The following is a 27,418-nucleotide window of genomic DNA, read 5'->3' on the forward strand; positions in this document are numbered from 1 at the left end:
TGTATTAAATGTTATCAATTGATATTATAACGTTCTTAAAGTAGCAGTATATTTATGAAATTAACAATAAGATTAGCTGCTTAATTCAGATGAAGTTTTGAAAATTTATTCATTTAATTAAAATGTGTGTATATAAAGTGATTTAAAGAAAATATTTTGTTTTTGTATCTGTAAACTCAGATGTTCCTCCAGTGTCATATTTATATAGAACTCCAAACCAGATCTTAAAGTGATCGATTGATCATCGTTTGATATTTTACCTCAAACCTTTTCTTTAGGTTACGATGATTTAGGATTTAACGATATCTTGTTTCCTACAAAAAAAAATAAAAAATATATAGATAATATAGATTTTTTTTAACCTTTCATATATTTACAACAGAATTAGATTTATTTTTATAATTTTATTTCTCCTAGTTATTTAATTGTTTGTTGGACAAAGTTAACACAAGACAAACCCGCTCACTTTATCTCCGATGGAACGTTTTTAAAGAGAAACACTAAAAGTTAAAAGTTTCATCTTTAATTCCACGTTCCCTCAAATTCTCCTGTGGTCAGTTTGAAGCTCAGGTTTGTGTTATTGCACAATCTGCAGTTAGGATCATGGGAAGTGTAGTTGGATGTTAGAGAGGCCAGTGACGGACTACAGCTCCCAGCAGCCTTTGCAGCAGCAGAGGTGGATCAAAGGGGATTTGAACGTTTTGGTGGCAGATGAGACCAAAGTCTTTGATCTTCTCAGAACAGATCAAACGGAGAAGACGTTATTTTTGTATTTTTCTCCGGATGTTTACATTAAGTCCCGGGTTCTGAGGGACGATGTGTGACAAGACGGCTCCTCGGTGCCAGCTGCGGCTGGAGTGGATCTACGGGTACCGGGGTCACCAGTGCCGGAACAACCTGTTCTACACCGCGGGGAAGGAGGTGGTGTACTTCGTGGCCGGGGTCGGGGTCGTCTACAACACCCGGGAACACACCCAGAAGTTCTACCTGGGACACAACGATGACATCATCAGGTGAGGAGCTGTACCTGCAGTCGTCATGACAACATCCATCAGCGGAAGAATCCAGATTCAAAAGTCACGTGACATATTTTGTGTTTGTTTTTTTTCAATCAACAACAACAAGCAGTTAACTTCTTAAATGATCCGTCCCCACTGCCACCCTGACTATCTGAAGTTTAGGTTCTGTTTGTAATGAACTCTGCAGGGGGCGCTGTCTGAAGTTTTCTTTCTGCCCCCCCCCCCCAGTCTATCCATCCATCCTGATAAGGTCACCGTGGCGACGGGTCAGGTGGGCAAGGACCCGTACATCTGCATCTGGGACACGTACGCCATGCAGACCGTCTCCATCCTGAGGGACGTCCACACACACGGGGTCGCATGTCTCGCCTTCAACTCTGACGGACAGGTGAGACCACGCCCCCTCCTGATGATGTCACACTGATCACATGACTGAGTCACTTCTATAGAAACGCTGTTGGTCGGTTCGGTTGAATGTGAACGTTCGTTTCTACTGTTTCATCTTCAGTTGATTTATGAACCAAACATACATTCATTATCGTCATCATTGATGAAAATGTGTTAAACACTGAGGCTCCAGGAAGCTTCCCTGAGGAACTCCTCCACATTACCTGTAAAGATATGATTATATATTCTGTATCATCATCAGTTTACCAACGCTAGTGTCCTCGCATTATGTGTTTTGAATGTGAGTTTCTTCTTGGTGTGTCGTAGCGTTTGGCGTCGGTCGGTCTGGACGCCAAGAACACGGTGTGTGTCTGGGACTGGAGGAGAGGAAGAGTTGTTGCCACGGCGACCGGACACTCGGACAGAGTACGACTCTTCATCTTCATTTAAAGAGACAGAGCAACTCACCCTGTGGTTTAAAGAGGAACCGGAAATCATTATGTTATTAAATAAGCTTCATTATAAATGTTTTATTGATCAGAAATGTGTTTTTGTTTTGAGGATTTTTAATGTAAAAAAACTATAAACAATATAATATCAAGGTGTAAGAATTGAAACATAAGTCCAGTGGTTTAGAAGCAGATCTCCGGCTCAGAGCTGATCAGGTTCACTGATGAGATGATGATGCTCCTGCAGATCTTTGACGTGACCTGGGATCCGTTCCAGTCCAGTCGACTCGTCAGCTGTGGAGTCAAACACATCAAGGTGAAACAGGAGCATCATATTAATCCAGTTCAACGTGTTTTCATTCAAAGTCGTATTTGTCTCGTGTGTAATATACAAACTGTGTGTGTGTCTGTAGTTCTGGATTCTCTGTGGAAATGCTCTGACTCCGAAGCGAGGGATCTTTGGGAAGACGGGCGACCTGCAGACCATCCTGTGTGTGTGTGCAGCTAAAGACGAGCTGACGTACTCCGGAGCTCTGAACGGAGACGTGTACGTGTGGAGAGGCGTCACTCTGATCCGAACTGTGCAGGCTGCACACGGGGTAAAACCTCTCACTCTCACCTGGTTCGGTTCAGAGCTAAACATCAGAGCGTCCAGACCAGAGGAGGAGTTCTGGGTCTGGATCCAACTGAACCTGGTTCTGTTGCTTTGCAGTACAAACACGTTGTTTGATAGTCTGGACTTTTGGACCAATCACAGGAACTAGAGACAGAATTAAACAGTAGAAGAAGAAGAGGAAGAAGCAGCTGCTGCAGTCTTCACCTCCGACGATAAAATGTTTGAACAACAAGGACGTTCATTTGGTGCATTTAAAATAGTGTGAAGTACTGTGGAGTACTCTAGTACTGTGGAGTACTGTAGTACTGTGGAGTACTGTAGTACTGTGGAGTACTGTGGAGTACTGTAGTACTGTGGAGTACTGTGGAGTACTGTGGAGTACTGTGGAGTACTGTGGAGTACTGTGGAGTACTGTAGTACTGTGGAGTACTGTGGAGTACTGTAGTACTGTGGAGTACTGTGGAGTACTGTAGTACTGTTGAGTGCTGTAGTACTGTGGAGTACTGTGGAGTACTGTAGTACTGTGGAGTACTGTGGAGTACTGTGGAGTACTGTGGAGTACTGTAGTACTGTGGAGTACTGTGGAGTACTGTGGAGTACTGTAGTACTGTGGAGTACTGTAGTACTGTGGAGTACTGTAGTACTGTAGTACTGTGGAGTACTGTGGAGTACTGTGGAGTACTGTGCCTGAAGGTGCTGATGCTGCGAGTGATACTATCATGGTGTAACTATGGCAACCAGATGAGGCGCTTCATTCATGTTCTCCATTCAAACAGAAAGCAGCTTTAAAATAAAGTAAAATCGCAAGTAAAATGAAAACCAGGGATAAAGAAATAGTAATTGTCCACTCCAGAATGTAGTATCATAGGTGCTATATATGCTTTTCAGACAGGATGGGAAATCCTTATTTGGTCTGTTTTGTGTGCTGCAGGCGGGGATCTTCAGCATGCACGCCTGTGAGGAAGGATTCGCCACCGGCGGACGGGACGGCTGCATCCGGCTGTGGGACGTGGACTTCAAACCCATCACCAAGATCGACCTGAGGGAGGCGGAGCAGGGATACAAAGGTCTGGACTCCACCATGTCTGTCAGAATAAGACCCGATCCCTATCAGATCCACCAGCTGGAGTCAGGTCCTGGTCACTGGACCTCAGACACAGGAACTGATCTCCGTCACGGAAACAACATTCACACGATCACTTTCTCTCACATTTGCTTTCAAAGCATGTTTTTCGTTTTGTTACTAAAATACTTTAAATGGAGCTGAATTCATTTTATTTTGAAAGGTTGTGAACTTGGGTCAGAAGATTGTGTCAGTTGTTTAACAGAATGTCGACATGTGATGTATGAAAGAATAACATCAGCTTAGTAAATCATTATACTTATATATAAACCACACACGTGAACAGTGACGAAGAAAATTCAGTTTAATCTAAAACTATAAAATCTCCAGTGCAGATAAACCAGGAAGATGAACACAACGTTTTCTAACTTCACTTTCAACAAACAGCTCTGAGCACAAACTGTTATAAGTGACAGAATATTGTAGAAGAGTTTGAGGATGACTCACTAACGAGGAGGATTAATCCTGAAGTATCAGCACAAGAGGGAAAGAACTCAGATGTTCTGTCATTTACTTGGTTTTGATTCTGAGGTTTTCATGGTTTAAGGTTTTGAACACGTGGACCAGGACTCTTCTGTGTCAGGAGATGAAATGAAACCTGTTCGTTTTTAGTCAAACCTCGAACAAAACAAGTGAAATACTAAAGGAAACATCTGCTGAAGTGAAGAGTTGGTTTGAGTGAACGTTTTCTGTTTCAGGTCTGTCGATCCGCAGTGTTTGCTGGAAGGCGGACCGGATCCTGGCCGGGACGCAGGACAGCGAGATCTTCGAGGTCATGGTCCGAGACAGAGACAAACCCGTCCTGCTGATGCAAGGTCACAGCGAGGGCGAGCTGTGGGCGCTCGACCTTCATCCCAAACAACCGGTGGCTGTCACAGGAAGTGACGACCGCTCGGTCAGGTCGGTCCGACCCACCGACACCGCGACCTCGGCTCTGCCACCAGGGGGCGTGTTCTCTGAGTTCACCTCTGTCCTGTGTGTCTCTCAGGCTTTGGAGTCTCTCTGACCACACTCTGCTCGCTCGCTGTAACATGGAGGAATCTGTTCGGAGTGTTTCCTTCAACAACGACGGCTCCCAGCTCGCTCTGGGCATGAAAGACGGATCCTTCACCGTGCTGCGTGTCAGGTGACCTCTCTCCCTCGGGCTGGGTTTGCTTAGTTTGGTTAGCTAGAGGCAGTTAGCTACAGAAGCTTTCCCTGGAGACCAAGGGCTCTGTTCTCCTTCTGTGAAAAGGAAACTGACTCAGCAGTGACTCGCAATCATGCAGATGAGACACAAATGCAGCTTGTGTGAGGCTAAGGGTCCGAGGACTGAGCCTAGTGGAACTCCTCACATCCTATTGGTGGAAGAAAACTAGACTGAACATGAATGTGAGATAACAAGTGTTTTCCTTCAGGGACATGACAGAGGTCGTGCACATCAAGGACCGGAAGGAGGTGATCCATGAGCTCAAGTTCTCTCCCGATGGTTGCTTCCTGGCGGTGGGATCGAACGACGGGCTGGTGGATATCTACGCCGTTGGCCAGCGCTATAAGAAGGTGGGTGAGTGTTGCCGCTCCACCTCCTTCATCACCCACTTGGACTGGTCCGTGGACAGTCGCTTCCTGCAGACCAACGACGGAGCGGGAGAGCGGCTCTTCTACAGGATGCCAGGTACCGCACTGAAACTCCAGGTCTTCTGTCTGTAGTGGACTTCCCTGCCTTGACTTTTAACCTACCACTACACTTACTTTCCTCCCAAAGACCCGTGACCTCCTGACCTTTTAGCCCTGTGCCTTGTCCTCAGCAGGTAAGCTGGTTTCTAAAGAGGAGGCGAAGGGGATCCACTGGATGACGTGGACGGGCGTGGTCGGGGCGGAGGTGAATGGTATTTGGCCCAAATACTCCACCATCTCTAATGTGAACTCTGTGGATGCAAACTACAGCAGCGCTGTGCTGGTGACCGGAGACGACCTCGGCCTCGTCAAGCTCTTCAGGTTCCCCTGCCTGAAGAAAGGTCAGTGTGATGGTTTCACTGGAGGAATGAATTCCGTTGTTGGGCCCAAAATGTTGTTTCTCTTTTTAAATCTGTAAATCTTTGGTGGAGCAGGAACTTAAGGGGAACCCCGGATTCTTTGATTTAGTAATTAACAAATGTTGAAAGTTGAACCATTAGATTTTGTCTAACTCGTGTCCGTCCTGGAGACGGGTCCTCACGTGTCTCCTGGAGACGGGTCCTCACGTGTCTCCTGGAGACGGGTCCTCACATGTGTCTCCTGGAGACGGGTCCTCACATGTGTCTCCTGGAGACGGGTCCTCACATGTGTCTCCTGGAGACGGGTCCTCACATGTGTCTCCTGGGAGACGGGTCCTCACACATGTCTCCTGGAGACGGGTCCTCACATGTGTCTACTGGAGACAGGTCCTCACATGTGTCTCCTGGAGACGGGTCCTCACGTGTCTCCTGGAGACGGGTCCTCACATGTGTCTACTGGAGACGGGTCCTCACATGTGTCTCCTGGAGACGGGTCCTCACACGTGTCTCCTAGGACGGGTCCTCACATGTGTCTCCTGGAGACGGGTCCTCACATGTGTCTCCTGGAGACGGGTCCTCACATGTGTCTCCTGGAGACGGGTCCTCACATGTGTCTCTGAGGTTTCTACCTTCTTCACCTGCTACAGGTTTCAGTAGTTTGACTCTTGTTGAGGACAGAGGACGTCTCACCTTGTTAAAGACGATGAGACAAACTGGGATCTGTGAATATGAGACGATACTAATAGAATGTGATTGATTGATTGATTGATTGATTTTATGAAGGATTCTAAATGCTGCTGGACTCCAGTGTGTCCTTCATGTGTCAGTTCCAAGAAGAGTTGATGGATTAAACCACATTCTTATCTCCTTCTTCTAACAGGAGCCAAATTCAAGAAGTACATCGGTCACTCTGCACATGTGACCAATGTGCGCTGGTCCAATGACCTGCAGTGGGTGGTCTCCACGGGTGGCGCTGACCACGCAGTCTTCCAGTGGAGGTTCCTGCCTGAAGGCGTCATGAATGGTGTTTTGGAGCCGCTTCTACAAGGTTAGACCAAGATTTCCTCCGCTTTATTTGTCCCATAAACAAACTTGTTCTGGACCAAGTTTAAACCACACAACTGAACAATCTATTCATTTGTTATCTTCACACAAAAACCGGATTCATCTTCTCTATTTGTTATCTCCATGTAACGCTAACATGCTGTTAACGAAGTGTTTTCTGTGGGCGGGGTCTCAGAGGGCTACGCTGACTCCAACAGTGGTGAGTCGGACTCGGACCTATCGGACGTCCCGGAGCTGGACTCGGACATCGAGCAGGAAGCTCAGACCAGCTACGAACGCCAGGTCACCAGGAGATCAACATCATCAGCTGCTGTAAATAATCCCTGGAACCCGTCTGACTCACTGTCTCCCTCTGCAGGTGTATAAGGAGGACCTGCCTCAGCTGAGGAAGAAGCTGATTGGCTCTCTGAAGCGGCAGAAATCTCCGGAGGAGGGGCTTCGTCTGCAGTTTGTTCATGGGTAAAATCAAAAGGATCAAACAGACTGACTCTGTCATAACAAACAGGTTTCCTCAGACTTTTATTGTGGCGGTCTCTATGTTCTGAAGGTATCGGGGGTTCGACTGTCGTAACAACCTGTTCTACAGTCAGACGGGCGAGGTGGTGTACCACGTGGCCGCGGTCGCCATCGTGTACAACCGGCTGCAGCACAGTCAGAGGTTCTACCTCGGCCACGACGACGACATCCTTGGCCTCACCGTCCACCCGCTCAAAGACTTCGTGGCGTCCGCTCAGGTACCGACTGCAGCAGGTTAGTGTCCGTCCGGCTGAGACCGTCTCTGATTGGCTGTCTGTGTCTCAGGTGGGCAGAGACCCAGCCGTCCACGTCTGGGACGTCCAGACCCTGAAGTGTTTATCACTGCTGAAGGGTCACCACAGCAGAGGAGTGTGTGCCCTGGAGTTCACAGGTAGGTCACCAGCGCTCGTCACCGCTGAGTCACGACTTCCACATCATCACTCATCATGGTTGTGTGTCTGTGTGTGTCTGTGTGTGTCTGTTGCAGCCGACGGGAAGAGTTTGGTTTCAGTTGGAATCGATGACTGTCACTCCATCGTTATTTGGGACTGGAAGAAAGGAGAGAGGCTGGCCAAGGCCAGGTACACACACCTAACACAACACACCTGACACAACACACCTGACACAACACGCCTGAATGCAACACGCCTGAACACAACACAACCTGACACAACATACCTGAACACAACACACCTGAACACAACACGCCTAACACAACACGCCTGACACAACACACCTGAACACAACACACCTGACACAACACACATGACACAACACACCTGACACAACACGCCTGAACACAACACAACCTTAACACAACACAACCTGAACACAACCCACCTGAACACAACAAACCTGAACACAGCCTGAACAAAACACGCCTGACACAACACACCTGAACCCAACACGCCTGAACACAACACGCCCAAACACAACACACCTGAACCCAACACGCCTGAACACAACACGCCTGAACACAACACGCCCAAACACAACACACCTGAACCCAACACGCCTGAACCCAACACGCCTGAACACAACACGCCCAAACACAACACACCTGAACACAACACGCCTGACACAACACGCCTGACACAACACGCCTGAACACAACACAACCTAAACACAACACGCCTGAATGCAACACAACCTTAACACAACCCACCTGAATACAACAAACCTGAACACAGCCTGAACAAAACACGCCTGAACACAACACGCCTGAACACAACACGCCCAAACACAACACACCTGAACACAACACGCCTGACCCAACACGCCTGACACAACACACCTAAACACAACACGCCTGAATGCAACACACCTAACACAACATGCCTGACACAACACACCTGAACACAACCTGAACACAACACAACCTGAACACAACACACCTGAACACATCACACCTGAACACAACACAACCTGAACACACCACGCCTGAACACAACATGCCTGAACGAAACACAACCTGAACACAACACACCTGAAAACAACCTGAACACAACACACCTGAACACAACACGCCTGAACACAACCTGAACACAACACACCTGAACACAACCTGAACACAACACACCTGAAAACAACCTGAACACAACTCACCTGAAAACAACCTGAACACACCACGCCTGAACACAACCTGAACACACCACGCCTGAACACAACCTGAACACACCACACCTGAACACAACCTGAACACACCACACCTGAACACAACCTGAACACACCACGCCTGAACACAACACGCCTGAACACAACCTGAACACAACACACCTGAACACAACCTGAACACACCACACCTGAACACACCACGCCTGAACACAACACGCCTGAACACAACCTGAACACACCACGCCTGAACACACCACCCCTGAACACAACCTGAACACAACACGCCTGAACACAACATGCCTGAACACAACACAACCTGAACACAATACATCTGAACACAACACACCTGAACACAACCTGAACACACCCTGAACACAACACAACCTGAACACACCACGCCTGAACACAACACACCTGAACACACCACCCCTGAACACAACCTGAACACAACACGCCTGAACACAACATGCCTGAACACAACACAACCTGAACACATCACACCTGAACACAACACAACCTGAACACACCCCACCTGAACACAACACAACCTGAAGACAACACAACCTGAACACATCACACCTGAACACAACACAACCTGAACACAACCTGAACACAACACAACCTGAACACAACACAACCTGAACACATCACACCTGAACACAACACAACCTGAACACAACTCACCTGAAAACAACCTGAACACACCACGCCTGAACACAACACACCTGAACACAACCTGAACACACCACGCCTGAACACAACCTGAACACACCACACCTGAACACAACACGCCTGAACACAACCTGAACACAACTCACCTGAAAACAACCTGAACACACCACGCCTGAACACAACACACCTGAACACAACCTGAACACAACTCACCTGAAAACAACCTGAACACACCACACCTGAACACAACACGCCTGAACACAACCTGAACACATCACGCCTGAACACAACACAACCTGAACACATCACACCTGAACACATCACACCTGAACACAACACAACCTGAACACAACACGCCTGAACACAACATGCCTGAACACAACACAACCTGAACACATCACACCTGAACACAACACAACCTGAACACATCACACCTGAACACAACACAACCTGAACACAACACGCCTGAACACAACATGCCTGAACACAACACAACCTGAACACAACACAACCTTAACACATCACGCCTGAACACAACACGCCTGAACACAACATGCCTGAACACAACACAACCTGAACACAACACACCTGAACCCAACACAACCTGAACACATCACACCTGAACACAACACACCTGAACACAACCTGAACACAACCTGAACACACCACACCTGAAGACAACACAACCTGAACACAACACAACCTGAACACAACACACCTGAACACAACCTGAACACAACACAACCTGAACGCAACACAACCTGAACACACCCCACCTGACCTCTCCTGCTGGTTTGTGCTGCCCAGGGGCCACAAGGAGAAGGTCTTCGTGGTGAGGAGCAACCCCTTCAGGATGGACAAGCTGGTTACCGTGGGGATGAAACACATCAAGTTCTGGCAACATTCAGGTAAATCCACGTTCTCCTGGTTTCATTCCTCCGGACGAGAAGAAGGAGACGTGAAGAGAAACAAACCTTCGGTCCCACGTGTCCCACGTTACACTCGAGCTGTTTCTCCTGATTCCAGCTCAGGAAACACAAACAGAATAAAGGGTGTGTGTCCGTCCTCGTCCTGCAGGGGGCGGTCTGACCTTCAAACGAGGGATCTTTGGGAACCTGGGGAAGCAGGAGACCATGATGTCTGCGTGTTATGGACGATCCGAGGACCTGGTTTTCTCCGGAGCTACGAACGGAGACGTTTACATCTGGAAGGACACGACTCTGATCAAAACCATCAAAGCCCACGACGGGCCGGTGTTCGCCATGTGCTCCCTGGACAAGGTCCCTCCCTCCCTTCAGTTTCTCCTAATGATCATTCTGCATCATCAACTCTGAACTTTCATATGTTGAAATGGTGAATAAATTATAGAATATCTGAAGATCTGAGTTTTCTTCTGCGTTCACTGCCCAGGGTTTTGTGACGGGGGGGAAGGACGGAATCGTGGAGCTGTGGGACGACATGTTTGAGAGATGTTTGAAGACGTACGCCATCAAGAGAGCCGCTCTGTCTCCGTCCTCTAAAGGTGCCCCCCCCCCCCACCTGCCGTCACACAGCGTCCACCTGGCTGTCATCTCCTCTGTGTGTTCATTGTTGTGGTTCTGGTCCCGGTCCTGGTCCAGGTCTGCTGCTGGAGGACAACCCGTCCATCAGAGCCATCACCCTGGGACACGGCCACATCCTGCTGGGAACCAAGAACGGAGAAATCCTGGAGATCGACAAGAGCGGACCCATGACGCTGCTGGTCCAGGTGAGAAGGATCTGAAGGTCTGGATCCAGCTGAGGGGACCACGTCCGCTCCTTCAGCGATACACGCTAACTGTGTGTGTCTGTGTGTGTGTGTGTGTGCAGGGTCACATGGAGGGCGAGGTTTGGGGTTTGGCGGCTCACCCTCTACTTCCTGTCTGCGCCACCGTCAGTGACGACAAAACTCTGAGGATCTGGGAGCTGTCGGCCAATCACCGCATGGTGGCTGTCCGCAAGCTGAAGAAAGGTGAGTGTGTTACCTGTGTGTTACCTGTGTGTCACCTGTGTGTGTTAACTGTGTGTTACCTGTGTGTTACCTGTGTGTCACCTGTGTGTTACCTGTGTGTTACCTGTGTGTTACCTGTGTGTTACCTGTGTGTTACCTGTGTGTTACCTGTGTGTTACCTGTGTGTTCCTGTGTGTAACCTGTGTGTGTTACCTGTGTGTAACCTGTGTGTTACCTGTGTGTAACCTGTGTGTGTTACCTGTGTGTTCCTGTGTGTTACCTGTGTGTAACCTGTGTGTTACCTGTGTGTTACCTGTGTGTTACCTGTGTGTTACCTGTGTGTTCCTGTGTGTGTTACCTGTGTGCTCCTCAGGGGGGCGCTGCTGTGTGTCACCTGTGTGTGTTACCTGTGTGTTACCTGTGTGTTCCTGTGTGTGTTACCTGTGTGTTCCTGTGTGTTACCTGTGTGTTACCTGTGTGTTACCTGTGTGTTCCTGTGTGTTACCTGTGTGTTACCTGTGTGTTACCTGTGTGTTACCTGTGTGTTACCTGTGTGTTCCTGTGTGTTCCTGTGTGTTACCTGTGTGTTCCTGTGTGTTACCTGTGTGTTACCTGTGTGTTACCTGTGTGTGTTACCTGTGTGTGTTACCTGTGTGTGTTACCTGTGTGTTACCTGTGTTACCTGTGTTACCTGTGTGTTACCTGTGTGTTACCTGTGTTACCTGTGTGTTACCTGTGTTTACCTGTGTGCTCCTGTGTGTTACCTGTGTTACCTGTGTGTTCCACAGGGGGGCGCTGCTGTGTGTTACCTGTGTGTTACCTGTGTTACCTGTGTGCTCCTCAGGGGGGCGCTGCTGTGTGTTACCTGTGTGTTACCTGTGTGTTACCTGTGTTACCTGTGTGCTCCTCAGGGGGGCGCTGCTGTGTGTTACCTGTGTGCTACCTGTGTGTTACCTGTGTGTTACCTGTGTGCTACCTGTGTGTGTTACCTGTGTGCTACCTGTGTGTGTTACCTGTGTGCTACCTGTGTTTACCTGTGTTACCTGTGTGTTACCTGTGTTACCTGTGTTTACCTGTGTTACCTGTGTGTTACCTGTGTTACCTGTGTGCTCCTCAGGGGGGCGCTGCTGTGTGTTACCTGTGTTACCTGTGTTACCTGTGTGCTCCACAGGGGGGCGCCGCTGTGTGCTACCTGTGTGTTACCTGTGTGTTACCTGTGTTACCTGTGTTACCTGTGTGTTACCTGTGTTACCTGTGTGCTCCTCAGGGGGGCGCTGCTGTGTGTTACCTGTGTGTTACCTGTGTGCTACCTGTGTGTGTTACCTGTGTTACCTGTGTGCTCCTCAGGGGGGCGCTGCTGTGTGCTACCTGTGTGCTACCTGTGTGTTACCTGTGTTACCTGTGTGCTACCTGTGTGTTACCTGTGTTTACCTGTGTGTTACCTGTGTGTTACCTGTGTTACCTGTGTGCTCCTCAGGGGGGCGCTGCTGCTCCTTCTCCCCTGACGGGAAGGCTCTGGCCGTGGGTCTGAACGACGGCAGCTTCCTGGTGGTGAACGCCGACTCTCTGGAGGACCTGGTGTCGTTCCACCACCGCAGAGAACTCATCTCCGACATCCGCTTCTCCCAAGGTACTCGAACCCACGGCACGGGCGTGAGCGGGGGGGTGCGGCGGTGACTCACAGCTGTGTGTGTGTTTCAGACGCAGGGAAGTACCTGGCGGTGGCGTCCCACGACTCCTTCGTGGACATTTATAACGTCCTGACCAGTAAGAGAGTCGGAATCTGTAAAGGATCCGGGAGCTACATCACCCACATGGACTGGGACTCCAGAGGTGAGTGATGCTAAGCTAACACACCTCCCAGCACACCTGGTGCTAAGCTAACACACCTCACAGCACACCTGTAGTGATGCTAAGCTAACTCACCTCCCAGCACACCTGGTGCTAAGCTAACACACCTCACAGCACACCTGTAGTGATGCTAAGCTAACACACCTCCCAGCACACTTGATGCTAAGCTAACACACCTCCCAGCACACCTGATGCTAAGCTAACACACCTCCCAGCACACCTGATGCTAAGCTAACACACCTCCCAGCACACCTGATGCTAAGCTAACTCACCTCACAGCACACCTGTCCTGATGCTAAGCTAACACACCTCCCAGCACACCTGTCCTGATGCTAAGCTAACACACCTCCCAGCACACCTGTCCTGATGCTAAGCTAACACACCTCCCAGCACACCTGATGCTTAGCTAACACACCTCCCAGCACACCTGATGCTAAGCTAACTCACCTCACAGCACACCTGATGCTAAGCTAACACACCTCCCAGCACACCTGATGCTAAGCTAACACACCTCCCAGCACACCTGATGCTAAGCTAACACACCTCCCAGCACACCTGTAGTGATGCTAAGCTAACACACCTCCCAGCACACCTGAGGCTAAGCTAACACACCTCCCAGCACACCTGTAGTGATGCTAAGCTAACACACCTCCCAGCACACCTGATGCTAAGCTAACTCACCTCACAGCACACCTGTCCTGATGCTAAGCTAACACACCTCCCAGCACACCTGTCCTGATGCTAAGCTAACACACCTCCCAGCACACCTGTCCTGATGCTAAGCTAACACACCTCCCAGCACACCTGATGCTTAGCTAACACACCTCCCAGCACACCTGATGCTAAGCTAACTCACCTCACAGCACACCTGTCCTGATGCTAAGCTAGCACATCTGTCCTGATGCTAAGCTAACACACCTCCCAGCACATCTGTCCTGATGCTAAGCTAACTCACCTCACAGCACACCTGTCCTGATGCTAAGCTAACACACAAATCCCCCTGACAGATCAAACATGTCTACTCACACTCGTAGGTTTTCAATGTGATGTCATCAACATCTCACACTGACGATTAAAGTCAGACTGATTCTGAGAAGCTAACATGCTAACATTAGCATACAAGTGTTCCTGTAGTGTCCTTGCTAACACCTGGGATGTTAGCATCATTCTAAATATTAGCATAATGACATCAGTGGGATAAGAATCTAAAAACCACACATATAAACATGACTAAATGCACACGCTAGCTACACGTCAGGACACGCGCGGGCTGTGCCTAGCTAACAGCGTTAATGTCTTCAAGGGAAACTACTGCAGGTGAACACCGGAGCTAAGGAGCAGATGTTCTTCGAGGCTCCACGAGGACGGAAGCAGAACATCAGTGTGGCTGAGGTCGGTTCTACTTTCTTGTTGTTCAGGTTTTCTTCTTCAGGTTGTTTCTGTTCGTACGAACACTCGCGTGTTTCTGTGTTTCCAGTTTGAGAAGCTGGACTGGGCTAGCTGGACGTCGGTGCTGGGTCCGACTTGTGAGGGAATATGGCCGACGCTCAGCTTCGTTAACGCTGCCTCCCTCACCAAAGATCGCCAGCTGCTCGCCAGCGGAGACGACTTCGGGTTCCTCAAGCTGTTCAGCTTCCCGTCCCGGGTGAGGCTCCGCCCCTCTGTGCTTCATCAGATCACCTTCTTCCTCACTCTGACCTTCTATTAAACACTTCAACCTCAGGGCCAGTTCGCCAAGTTTAAGAAGTACGTGGGTCACAGCACCAACGTGACCAATGTCCGGTGGTCCAATGACGACTCGGTGCTGCTGTCAGTGGGCGGGGCCGACACGGCGCTGATGATCTGGAGCAGAGAGCCGCCGGGACACAAGGAGAGCAAAGCTGTGGACAGCGAGGAGTCGGACGACGACACCGAGGAGGACGGAGGTAAAACCATCTGAGATCTGGTCTGGTTGTTGAGGACATGTTGTGTGTCCCTCATGGTGAGATGTTGTGGACTTGTTGTGTGTCCTTCATGGTGAGATGTTGAGGACATGTTGTGTGTCCCTCATGGTGAGATGTTGAGGACTTGTTGTGTGTCCTTCATGGTGAGATGTTGAGGACATGTTGTGTGTCCCTCATGGTGAGATGTTGTGAACATGTTGTGTGTCCTTCATGGTGAGATGTTGAGGACATGTTGTGTGTCCTTCATGGTGAGATGTTGTGGACTTGTTGTGTGTCCCTCATGGTGAGATGTTGTGGACTTGTGTGTCCTTCATGGTGAGATGTTGAGGACTTCTTGTGTGTCCTTCATGGTGAGATGTTGTGTTTCCAGGTTACGACAGCGACGTGGCGCGGGAGAAGGTGGTGGACTACGTCACAAAGATCTACTCTCCCAACATCAGGAACATGTCAGGAACCAAACCTCACCTGCAGCACAAAGAGCTTCCTGTGGAGGAGAGGTACCGAGTCACACCATGAATACACAACACGATACTCCACCACACAATCATTACAACTCCAATCTGAATAGTTTCTGACCTGTGCCCCTTGGTCCCGGTCAGGCCTCCGGTGAGTCGAGCGGCACCGCTGCCGGACAAGCTCCTGAAGAACAACGTGACCAAGAAGAAGAAGGTGGTGGAGGTCAGTACCAGGTCTGGCTCAGTCCTCCGACTCCGGGCCACGACTCAAACACCCGTCTGTGTTTCAGGAGCTGGTGCTGGAGCACGTGTTCGGGTACCGCGGCTTCGACTGTCGCAACAACCTGCACTACCTCAACGACGGCGCCGACATCGTCTTCCACACGGCCGCCGCCGTGGTGATCCAGAACCTGTCGGCCGGTCGGTGGACCTCTCACTCTGAGCTTCTCACCGCAGATGTTGCTGTTGTGACACTTGTGCTTCCTGTCCTGACAGGAACTCAGAGCTTCTACCTGGAACACACCGACGACATCCTGTGTCTCACCGTCAACCAACATCCCAAATACCAGAACATCATCGCCACGGGACAGATCGGTGAGTCACATGACAGGAAGTCCCCTCAGCTGCAGCAGACACAACTTCCTGCCAATGTCTCTTATCATCCACGACACATCTCATCCTGGAGAAACACGCAGTTCTCACGTCAGCCTGCAGGGGCGACACGTCGCAATACAGCACGACACACAACCGCATGTACGACACAATGCGACACAATACCACAAGCTAGGAAGCGAACCATGATAACGTCGGGTTCGATACGATACAACACAAGATACATCACGATATGTGACACGATGATACGACACAACATGATGCGACGTGATACGACACAATACAACACGTGAGTTTACGATGCTACACAATACAACACGTGAGTTTACGATGCTACACAATACAACACGTGAGTTTACGATGCTACACAATACAACACGTGAGTTTACGATGCTACACAATACAACACGTGAGTTTACGATGCTACACAATACAACACGTGAGTTTACGATGCTACACAATACAACACGTGAGTTTACGATGCTACACAATACAACACGTGAGTTTACGATGCTACACAATACAACACGTGAGTTTACGATGCTACACAATGCAACACGTGAGTTTACGATGCTACACAATACAACACGTGAGTTTACGATGCTACACAATACAACACGTGAGTTTACGATGCTACACAATACAACACGTGAGTTTACGATGCTACACAATACAACACGTGAGTTTACGATGCTACACAATACAACACGTGAGTTTACGATGCTACACAACACGTGAGTTTACGATGCTACACAATACAACACGTGAGTTTACGATGCTACACGATACAACACGTGAGTTTACGATGCTACACGATACAACACGTGAGTTTACGATGCTACACGATACAACACGTGAGTTTACGATGCTACACGATACAACACGTGAGTTTACGATGCTGCACGATACAACACGTGAGTTTACGATGCTACACGATACAACACGTGAGTTTACGATGCTACACGATACAACACGTGAGTTTACGATGCTACACAATACAACACGTGAGTTTACGATGCTACACAATACAACACGTGAGTTTACGATGCTACACAATACAACACGTGAGTTTACGATGCTACACAATACAACACGTGAGTTTACGATGCTACACAATACAACACGTGAGTTTACGATGCTACACAATACAACACGTGAGTTTACGATGCTACACAATACAACACGTGAGTTTACGATACAACACAATACAACACGTGAGTTTACGATGCTACACAATACAACACGTGAGTTTACGATGCTACACAATACAACACGTGAGTTTACGATGCTACACAATACAACACGTGAGTTTATGATGCTACACAATACAACACGTGAGTTTACGATGCTACACAATACAACACGTGAGTTTACGATGCTACACAATACAACACGTGAGTTTACGATGCTACACAATACAACACGTGAGTTTACGATGCTACACAATACAACACGTGAGTTTACGATGCTACACAATACAACACGTGAGTTTACGATGCTACACAATACAACACGTGAGTTTACGATGCTACACAATACAACACGTGAGTTTACGATGCTACACAATACAACACGTGAGTTTACGATGCTACACAATACAACACGTGAGTTTACGATGCTATACAATACAACACGTGAGTTTACGATGCTACACAATACAACACGTGAGTTTACGATGCTACACAATACAACACGTGAGTTTACGATGCTACACAATACAACACGTGAGTTTACGATGCTATACAATACAACACGTGAGTTTACGATGCTACACAATACAACACGTGAGTTTACGATGCTACACAATACAACACGTGAGTTTACGATGCTACACAATACAACACGTGAGTTTACGATGCTACACAATACAACACGTGAGTTTACGATGCTACACAATACAACACGTGAGTTTACGATGCTACACAATACAACACGTGAGTTTACGATGCTACACAATACAACACGTGAGTTTACGATGCTACACAATACAACACGTGAGTTTACGATGCTACACAATACAACACGTGAGTTTACGATGCTACACAATACAACACGTGAGTTTACGATGCTACACAATACAACACGTGAGTTTACGATGCTACACAATACAACACGTGAGTTTACGATGCTACACAATACAACACGTGAGTTTACGATGCTACACAATACAACACGTGAGTTTACGATGCTACACAATACAACACGTGAGTTTACGATGCTACACAATACAACACGTGAGTTTACGATGCTACACAATACAACACGTGAGTTTACGATGCTACACAATACAACACGTGAGTTTACGATGCTACACAATACAACACGTGAGTTTACGATGCTACACAATACAACACGTGAGTTTACGATGCTACACAATACAACACGTGAGTTTACGATGCTACACAATACAACACGTGAGTTTACGATGCTACACAATACAACACGTGAGTTTACGATGCTACACAATACAACACGTGAGTTTACGATGCTACACAATACAACACGTGAGTTTACGATGCTACACAATACAACACGTGAGTTTACGATGCTACACAATACAACACGTGAGTTTACGATGCTACACAATACAACACGTGAGTTTACGATGCTACACAATACAACACGTGAGTTTACGATGCTACACAATACAACACGTGAGTTTACGATGCTACACAATACAACACGTGAGTTTACGATGCTACACAATACAACACGTGAGTTTACGATGCTACACAATACAACACGTGAGTTTACGATGCTACACAATACAACACGTGAGTTTACGATGCTACACAATACAACACGTGAGTTTACGATGCTACACAATACAACACGTGAGTTTACGATGCTACACAATACAACACGTGAGTTTACGATGCTACACAATACAACACGTGAGTTTACGATGCTACACAATACAACACGTGAGTTTACGATGCTACACAATACAACACGTGAGTTTACGATGCTACACAATACAACACGTGAGTTTACGATGCTACACAATACAACACGTGAGTTTACGATGCTACACAATACAACACGTGAGTTTACGATGCTACACAATACAACACGTGAGTTTACGATGCTACACAATACAACACGTGAGTTTACGATGCTACACAATACAACACGTGAGTTTACGATGCTACACAATACAACACGTGAGTTTACGATGCTACACAATACAACACGTGAGTTTACGATGCTACACAATACAACACGTGAGTTTACGATGCTACACAATACAACACGTGAGTTTACGATGCTACACAATACAACACGTGAGTTTACGATGCTACACAATACAACACGTGAGTTTACGATGCTACACAATACAACACGTGAATTTACGATGCTACACAATACAACACGTGAGTTTACGATGCTACACAATACAACACGTGAGTTTACGATGCTACACAATACAACACGTGAGTTTACGATGCTACACAATACAACACGTGAGTTTACGATGCTACACAATACAACACGTGAGTTTACGATGCTACACAATACAACACGTGAGTTTACGATGCTACACAATACAACACGTGAGTTTACGATGCTACACAATACAACACGTGAGTTTACGATGCTACACAATACAACACGTGAGTTTACGATGCTACACAATACAACACGTCGTTGTCCTTTGCGTGAACAGTCCGAGCTCCTGTTCCGACGCGTGGTTGTCACGTGGATCATCATGTTGTTCTCGTGCATGACTCAGCTGCTTTTTGCCCATCGCACTTCTTCTCTTCTCCACTGCTTCCTCATTGTCACGCTTCACGCTTCACGCTTCACGCCGCACGCCGCACGCCATCACCAGGTGACATCACCGACCTGCCAGGTAAGACTCACTCATCACCGATCCATTCACGCACATGGTTGTGTTCACGCTCACTTGTGTGTGTAACCTGTTGGTGTCGTTGCTCTCGGTGTTTAGAGGCTGAAGTGACCGGTGAGTATCACCCCCCCCACCACCCCCCCCCCCCCCTTCAGAGACCCGTCTGCACTGATCTGGATTCAGATGAAAACGCTGCTTCAACGTGTTGAAAGTTGCTCAATGTCACCACAGAAATAATAATAATAATTATTATTATCATCAGAATACATTTCTTCCATAATTTGGTTCCACGACAACACAAACACGTTCCACACACCGGTCACATGACTCCAGCTGTTGCCATAGCAACTCATTTCGTCTGAGCTAAAGACAAACATGAAACTCGAATCAAGTGGAAGATGATATCGTTCTTAGCAAACTAATTGAATTATATATTTTTGGAATCATAAGCGTTTTCGTGTTTCTCCACATCAGTGTGGGCGTGGCCTTGTTCACATCAGTGTGGGCGTGGCCTTGTTCACATCAGTGTGGGCGTGGCCTTGTTCACATCAGTATGGGCGTGGCCTTGTTCACATCAGTGTGGGTGTGGCCTTGTTCACATCAGTGTGGGCGTGGCCTTGTTCACATCAGTGTGGGCGTGGCCTTGTTCACATCAGTGTGGGCGTGGCCATGTTCACATCAGCATGTGGACCTCAGGTGTCTTTTGTCTGTGATGTTTGTGTTTCTTGTTTTTCTAAACGATAAACGTCAGGACGTGAGCGTCGTCATGACAACGCTGATCTACAGAATCCTGTTGGAGTCGAGGTCTCATGGAACATCTGGTTCAGAGCAAAACATCAGAAAAACTCACTGTTTCAAACCCTCGACAGATATTCACGATGATGATGTTTTATTAAAACATTTAAGTTAAATCACAGTTAATTAATATGATTGAGAAGATTCCGAACCAGTTTTTAATCAAAACATGGAACAAAGAACTCACAGAGATTCCAGATCGTTTAGTTCTTCAAACAAATAGAATCATTTTTTTAAAAGCTTATAGTAATGTGAGAAGTCCTTTACGTCCTCGGGTCCCATGTGAACCGGTGTGTGTCTTCAGTCCAGAGTGGTTCTCTGCCTGCACTCACTCAGGAACCTGGTTCTCTGGATCTTTGTTCCTTTGGTTCCACGTCACCTTTAGTTCAGCAGCTCCTTCCTGTTCAGTCCCGTGTTCTTCTTCTTCTGTTTGGTTCATCGGTGGGTGACTCCTTGATTCTGAATCTTTCTGTTTTCGGCTGCTCCTCTGTTCTTGTTTGTTCACAAACCCTGAAACAGTTGTTTGTTAGTTTCCTCAAATCCTTGGTTCCAAAGTTGCAAAGATGTTCTTCGGTTCCTTTCACATTAGGTCCTGGGCACCACAGTTATTGATATTAACTCGTACTTGATGCTTTGCCATCTTTGGTATGAGCTGTGGAACCTCAAGTGGGACATAAAGACCCTTGAAGCTGCTGTGGTCCTTGTCCTGTCCTCACCTCAGTTCCCTGGTCCAGTGGTCCCTGTCTGTCCCTCCAGTGTAGACCCTCAGGTCCGGGACCCCATGCTGCCTCGGCTCCTCCTCCTTTCTTCAGCTGTTTGGTTTCTACGCTTCTCGTTTCTGCTCACAGGCCTGTCGCCGTCCATCCACGTGTGGGACGCCATGACGAAGCAGACGCTGTCCATCCTCCGCTGCTCCCACGCCAAAGGGGTCGGCTACGTCAACTTCAGCGCTACAGGGAAGCTGCTGCTGTCCGTGGGCGTGGAACCTGAACACACCATCACCGTGTGGAGGTGGCAGGAAGGTACCACACCGTTTCAAAATACATACATTATCTTACCTTCAGCTTCTGTAGTCAGCTGCTTCCATCAAGGCCAAACAACTTGACCCTGGATCGTAAAGTTCTCATAGTGAAACTAAGAAAGGAAACAGGAAGTGGTTTATTTCATTTAACAAACTGAAAGGAACTTTATTCTGGATCCACAGTTCTTCTTAGAACCAGGTCTGGTGAAGCTTGGTTTCGTGGTTTAAGTAAACATATGACAATGAATGTTCCCTCCCGGCTGACCTCTGACCTCCCGCCAGGCACCAGGGTGACCAGTAAAGGTTGCCACGCCGAGCGCATCTTCGTGGTGGAGTTCAGACCCGACTCCGACACCCAGTTCGTGTCGGTGGGAATTAAACACATCAAGTTCTGGACTCTGGTTGGAGGTTCGCTTGTTTACAAGAAAGGTGTGATCGGCTCGGTGGAGGACGGGCGCATGCAGACCATGCTGTCGGTGGCGTTCGGTGCAGTAAGAGACACTCTCTACATTTTTAACTGAAATCAAAATGTATAAACCTCGAGTTTGTCAGAATGAGATGCAAGTCTGTATTTTTCTAATCCAGAACAACCTGACCTTCACCGGGGCCATCAATGGAGACGTGTTTGTGTGGCGGGAGCACTTCCTGGTCCGGGTGGTGGCGAAGGCGCACAGCGGCCCGGTGTTCACCATGTACACCACCCTGAGGGACGGCCTCATCGTCACGGGGGGGAAGGAGCGACCGTGAGTTCTCCAACACCCGGCTTCACCTGAGTAGCTGCTGGTCCCGTCCTGACTGAGACAGGAAGTGGACCGACACCACAACAGGAAGCAAAAGAAACAGGATGTTACTAGGGTTGCAAAATTCTGGGAATATTCAAAGTTGGAAACTTTCCATGGGAATTAAACGGGAATTAACGGGAATATACGGGAATTAACAGGAATTATCGGGAATAAACTGGAAGTGTTATGGTAATTTATACTAACTGTATTTACCTTGTCATATACAGACATAAATATAATCATTTTGTTGTGTCATAGGCTGATTTGAGCCCTGAGGAAACTTTGGGCACTTGACTATATGCTTCTGCATCGTTGTGTCATTCTTAACATTGGTCTTTGCACAGTATTTGCAAATATACACAGCCTTTCCTTCTACATTGGATGAGGTGAAATGTCTCCACACATGAGAGAGTGCACGTGGCATTGTTCTGTAGAATAAGATGAGAAAAAAGATTGTAAAAAAACACTAATGCAATGCCAGAGATATAAATAGTTAGCCAAACAATTGGAATCGTCTGTAAACATATTTTACAATTGATGGATAAATGAATGGAAATAGTCTAGATGAACAGATGAACAATCCTCAATCAGCATGCTAATATATTTTCCCAGTAATATCATGGAAACTTACCTGACTAGTCCTTCACTCTACAGCAGGCCTCAGTAGCCCTGCTGTAGAGTGAAGCATGCTGGGAGTTATCTGTGCATGTGATGGAAGAATGACCAGTGGAGGCTTGAAACTCAACGTTCCATACATCTTTAAAATAGAGTTTTGAATGATGTTTTTATTGCTCAGCGTTTAATTTGCGTTTTTTTTTTTTTTTTTCAAAATTCCCAAAATTCCCGAGCTAAACTTACGATGGAAAGTTTCCGGAAAGTTTCCGGAAATTTACCGGAAACTTTCCGCCCCTTTGCAACCCTAGATGTTACCAGAGTTGACTTTGTCTTCTAGTTCTAAATAAAAAAGAGTCAAGACTCACAGATTCTGTTTCCACGGTGACGGAACCTGTGACCCTGTCAGTGTCAGTACTGGTTTGTGCAGTGAGCAGAACCGGTCCCGTCCTGTAGAACCGCCAGGTGTGGGTCAGCAGCTGATGATCAGGTGATCAGCTTCCTCCTTCAGAGGACAAACATCTCAACACTGAGACGATTGATGCGTCCACACAGACCTCGATGGTCGGGTCGTCTGTCGGGTGACAGGAAATCAATCAATCTAATCTTATTCTCACTCATTAATCTTAACAAGGTGCGACGTAAGGAAAAATTACAAAAAACCTTTTGATAGAAGAAACTTCAGAAGTGTAGCATCAATAAATAACAATCTTTACAACATGAATTTCAGAGGTGAATCAATGATTCAAGCTTAGCAGCAGGATTCTTCTTCTGGTGTTCCTCAGGACGAAAGAAGGCGGCGCTGTGAAGCTGTGGGACCAGGAGATGAAACGCTGCCGAGCCTTCCAGCTGGAGACGGGTCAGCCGGTGGAGAACGTGCGCTCGGTCTGCAGAGGGAAGGTGAGAGAAGCAGACAATGGATTCAGAAGTGTTAACTGAATCCTGTGTGATCGGTGTCTCATGCACTTGGATCCAGAAGGAGAAGAACATGCAGCTCAGTGAACCTGTCCTGAGAATATTGTGATTTTAAATCAAAGTAATTTAAAATGTTCACAGTAAGAACCCGTTTGAATCAACTGGTTCCAGATGTGAGAGACACTTCAGAGACGTTGTGGTAGAAGGATCTGGACTGACGTCTCTGACCTTCTCTTCATTCTCGGTGAATCAGGGAAAGATCCTGGTGGGAACTAAAGATGGAGAGATCATCGAGGTCGGAGAGAAGAACGCAGCCTCCAACACGATGATCAACGGACACACTCAGGGCGGGATCTGGGGTTTGGCCACTCACCCGTTCAAAGACGTCTTCATCTCCGCCAGTGACGACGGGACCATCAGGATATGGGACCTGGCTGATAAGGTGAAGATTGAGCCGGGAGTCGGAGCTTCTTCTTCTCCTGGTGGAAGGTTTCATCTTTCCACTTCTCCTTCTCTCTCAGAAACTCCTCAACAAGGTGAGTCTGGGTCATCCTGCCAAGTGCACGTCCTACAGCCCCAACGGAGAGATGGTCTCCATCGGCATGGAGAACGGAGAGTTCATCGTCCTGCTCGTCAACTCCCTCACCGTCTGGGGCAAGAAGAGAGACCGCAGCGTGGCCATCGAGGACATAAGGTCAGAGGTCGGGACGGTGTCAGGACGTCAGTGCTACACACTTGTGTTTGTTCCTCAATCATCTCATCCTGTTTCCCCCCCCCCCGTGGTTCAGGTTCAGTCCAGATAACCGCTTCCTGGCAGTGGGCTCAGTGGAAAGTGCCGTGGATTTCTACGACCTTTCTCTCGGGCCGTCCCTCAACCGGATCGGTTACTGTAAGGACGTCCCCGGCTTCGTGATCCAGATCGACTTCTCTGCCGACAGCAAACACATCCAGGTCAGAGGTCAGAGGTCGACTCCTACCTGAGGAGATGGAACAGGAAACAGAAGCTTGAACAATCTGTTAATGGGTTTATTATTAGTTTCATGGCAGATGCAGTTTTAACTGCTCTTAATGTGCTTGTGACCTTTGACCTTTGTCCTCATGGCTCAGTGTAAAGTTGATGTAGCAGCTGAAGGTTTTCCTGTTCTGCTCCAGGTGTCCACCAGCACCTACACCAGGCAGGTGCATGAAGTTCCCTCAGGGAAGATGGTGACGGAGCAGTCCATCATGGAGAGGATCACCTGGGCGACCTGGACCAGGTGACCCATTAGAACCCTGTTCGCTTTAAACAATGATCTTCAGAGCCTCACACACTTTAGATCAATGCACTAAATGTAGAACTTCTGAAATTAACTTTGGAGCTCGAGTGTAGAACCAAGGGAACGTCTGTAGATCTTGAGGAACATAGTGTGAAGATTAGGGAACAAACTGCAGGACACACAGAACTGGAGATGTTAGTGTCTGTGAAGCAGCAGCAGGTGGTCGGGTCCGACTCGTTCACAGCACCAGGAACAGGTGAGGAACATTCAGGAGAGGGGCGGAGCCTGTAGAGCAGCAGGTGGTCGGGTCCGACTCGTTCACAGCACCAGGAACAGGTGAGGAACATTCAGAAGAGGGGCGGAGCCTGTAGAGCAGCAGGAGGCGGGACATGACATATATTATATATATATACACATATTAAACGTGAAAGACACCTCCTCACTTTCAGACCTGTCACTGGGCGGCTGCAGGAACGTGTGACACTTCAGTTCACGTCTGGAACATCTGTCTGGTTCCTCAGTAGAAGCAGCGCGGCCGTGGAGTCTCTCAGACACTGATCAGTGTCTTTGTCTTTTTGTCTTTCTGTCTCCAGCGTCCTGGGGGACGAGGTCCTCGGCGTCTGGCCTCGGAACGCTGAGAAGGCCGATGTGACCTGTGCTTGTGTTTCGCACGCCGGCGTCAACCTGGTGACAGGAGACGACTTCGGGCTCATCAAGCTCTTTGACTTCCCCTGCTCCGAAAAATTTGTAAGTGAACTTTGCAGCTTGGACGAGTTGGATGTGTGACCTCATCATGTGTGACCTCATCATGTGTGACCTCATCATGTGACCTCATCATGTGACCTCAGCATGTGACCTCAGCATGTGTGACCTCATCATGTGACCTCATCATGTGACCTCATCATGTGTGACCTCAGCATGTGTGACCTCATCATCTGCTGATGTTTTCTACAGGGGAAACACAAGCGTTACTTCGGTCACTCGGCTCATGTGACCAACATTCGCTTCTCCTGTGATGATAAGTACGTGATCAGCGCCGGCGGCAGCGACTGCAGGTGAGACCTGATCACATGACCTGATCACATGTGACAGAGCAGAGAGGAACCGAGTGGCTTCAAACCTTCATTCTTCTGTTTCCTCTTGTTTCCAGTTTATTTGTGTGGAAATGTCAGTGAGTCTGGGCGTGGTCTTCTCTTGTGAGCCTGGATTCACCTGAGCCTGCACCTGGCCACAGCCGACAGGAAGTGCGAGCTGACCCGGGGCCGGACGACTTCCTGTCACGTCTCCCAAATCCAGATGTTTTAATGTGAAGCTCAAACGCTTGTGGTTAGAAAGGTGAAGAAGAAGCGTTTTTCCGTTTGACCTCCGTAGGGAGGTGGTAGCTGTTAGATGTAGCCGTGTTTCTGTTTGTCAGGATGTGCCTTCTTCACAAAGTCTGACCAAACATTTGATACAACTTTATTCATAACGTTGGTGCTATGATCAGAGGTCATCAGGGCTTTAACAGGTACGGAAGGCGAACAGTGTCGTTGTCTCGTTTGTTTTTGTAACTCGTTCTGTCTGATGCGGATGAAGAAGATGATGATGATGATGATGATGATGATGATGATGATGATGATGATGATGATGATGATGATGATGATGATGATGATGATGATGATGATGATGATGATGAGGATGATGATGCAGTGAGTATTACAGGGAAGTAGAATAAATTACATCAAGATGGATCTTTGTTTGATCCCAGTTATAAAACCGAAGAAACAGAAAAACCTTTTTTTTTTAAATGAAAGAATTCTACCTCAAACAGATGAAGTGAAACTGAATCATATTTAAGGAAGAAAATATTTATTAGAATTAAATTGTGAGCAGAACATGAGT

The 27,418-nt window shown here is 47.8% G+C and overlaps 1 protein-coding gene across 8 annotated transcripts; it reads left to right on the plus strand.

Moving 5' to 3' along the window:
• Positions 1-816: 816 nt before the first annotated feature.
• Positions 817-27,414, plus strand: LOC133028506 (echinoderm microtubule-associated protein-like 6). 8 transcript variants are annotated; one of them, XM_061095612.1, is made up of 43 exons: positions 817-1,013; positions 1,248-1,407; positions 1,734-1,832; positions 2,103-2,171; positions 2,269-2,454; positions 3,403-3,538; positions 4,293-4,494; positions 4,583-4,720; positions 4,992-5,248; positions 5,382-5,591; positions 6,490-6,657; positions 6,850-6,956; positions 7,033-7,133; positions 7,222-7,408; positions 7,476-7,581; positions 7,678-7,771; positions 10,284-10,384; positions 10,554-10,756; positions 10,887-10,998; positions 11,096-11,223; positions 11,325-11,466; positions 12,923-13,075; positions 13,147-13,278; positions 14,600-14,688; positions 14,774-14,941; positions 15,020-15,221; positions 15,610-15,736; positions 15,839-15,917; positions 15,985-16,114; positions 16,190-16,288; positions 20,139-20,159; positions 20,256-20,270; positions 21,800-21,973; positions 22,255-22,463; positions 22,558-22,715; positions 24,152-24,266; positions 24,535-24,723; positions 24,803-24,975; positions 25,070-25,232; positions 25,434-25,537; positions 26,131-26,284; positions 26,492-26,595; positions 26,754-27,414. In XM_061095612.1, the coding sequence occupies exons 1-43, from the start codon at positions 817-819 to the stop codon at positions 26,845-26,847; spliced, it is 5,955 nt and encodes a 1,984-aa protein (XP_060951595.1). In that variant the 3' UTR covers positions 26,848-27,414. The 8 variants fall into 8 exon arrangements, with proteins under 8 accessions (XP_060951595.1, XP_060951594.1, XP_060951596.1 ...); XM_061095611.1 differs by having other exon boundaries at positions 11,325-11,560; positions 12,918-13,075; positions 26,492-26,592; positions 26,688-26,813; XM_061095613.1 differs by lacking the exons at positions 20,139-20,159; positions 20,256-20,270 and adding an exon at positions 21,337-21,353 and having other exon boundaries at positions 15,610-15,753; positions 15,832-15,917; positions 16,190-16,292; positions 26,492-26,592; positions 26,688-26,813.
• Positions 27,415-27,418: the final 4 nt, after the last annotated feature.

The sequence above is a fragment of the Limanda limanda genome, chromosome 2 (assembly GCF_963576545.1).
Source record: "Limanda limanda chromosome 2, fLimLim1.1, whole genome shotgun sequence".
NCBI lineage: Eukaryota > Metazoa > Chordata > Actinopteri > Pleuronectiformes > Pleuronectidae > Limanda > Limanda limanda.

What these genes read in the sequence shown, in the direction of transcription:
- LOC133028506 (XM_061095611.1), top strand. Translation starts at nt 817, where the DNA reads ATGTGTGACAAGACGGCTCCTCGGTGCCAGCTGCGGCTGGAGTGGATC. An exon ending in GCTCTTCTACAGGATGCCAG is followed by an intron (nt 5,249 to 5,381) that starts GTACCGCACTGA and finishes CCTTGTCCTCAG; the next exon opens with CAGGTAAGCTGGTTTCTAAA. An exon ending in CATCGCCACGGGACAGATCG is followed by an intron (nt 16,289 to 20,138) that starts GTGAGTCACATG and finishes CGCCATCACCAG; the next exon opens with GTGACATCACCGACCTGCCA.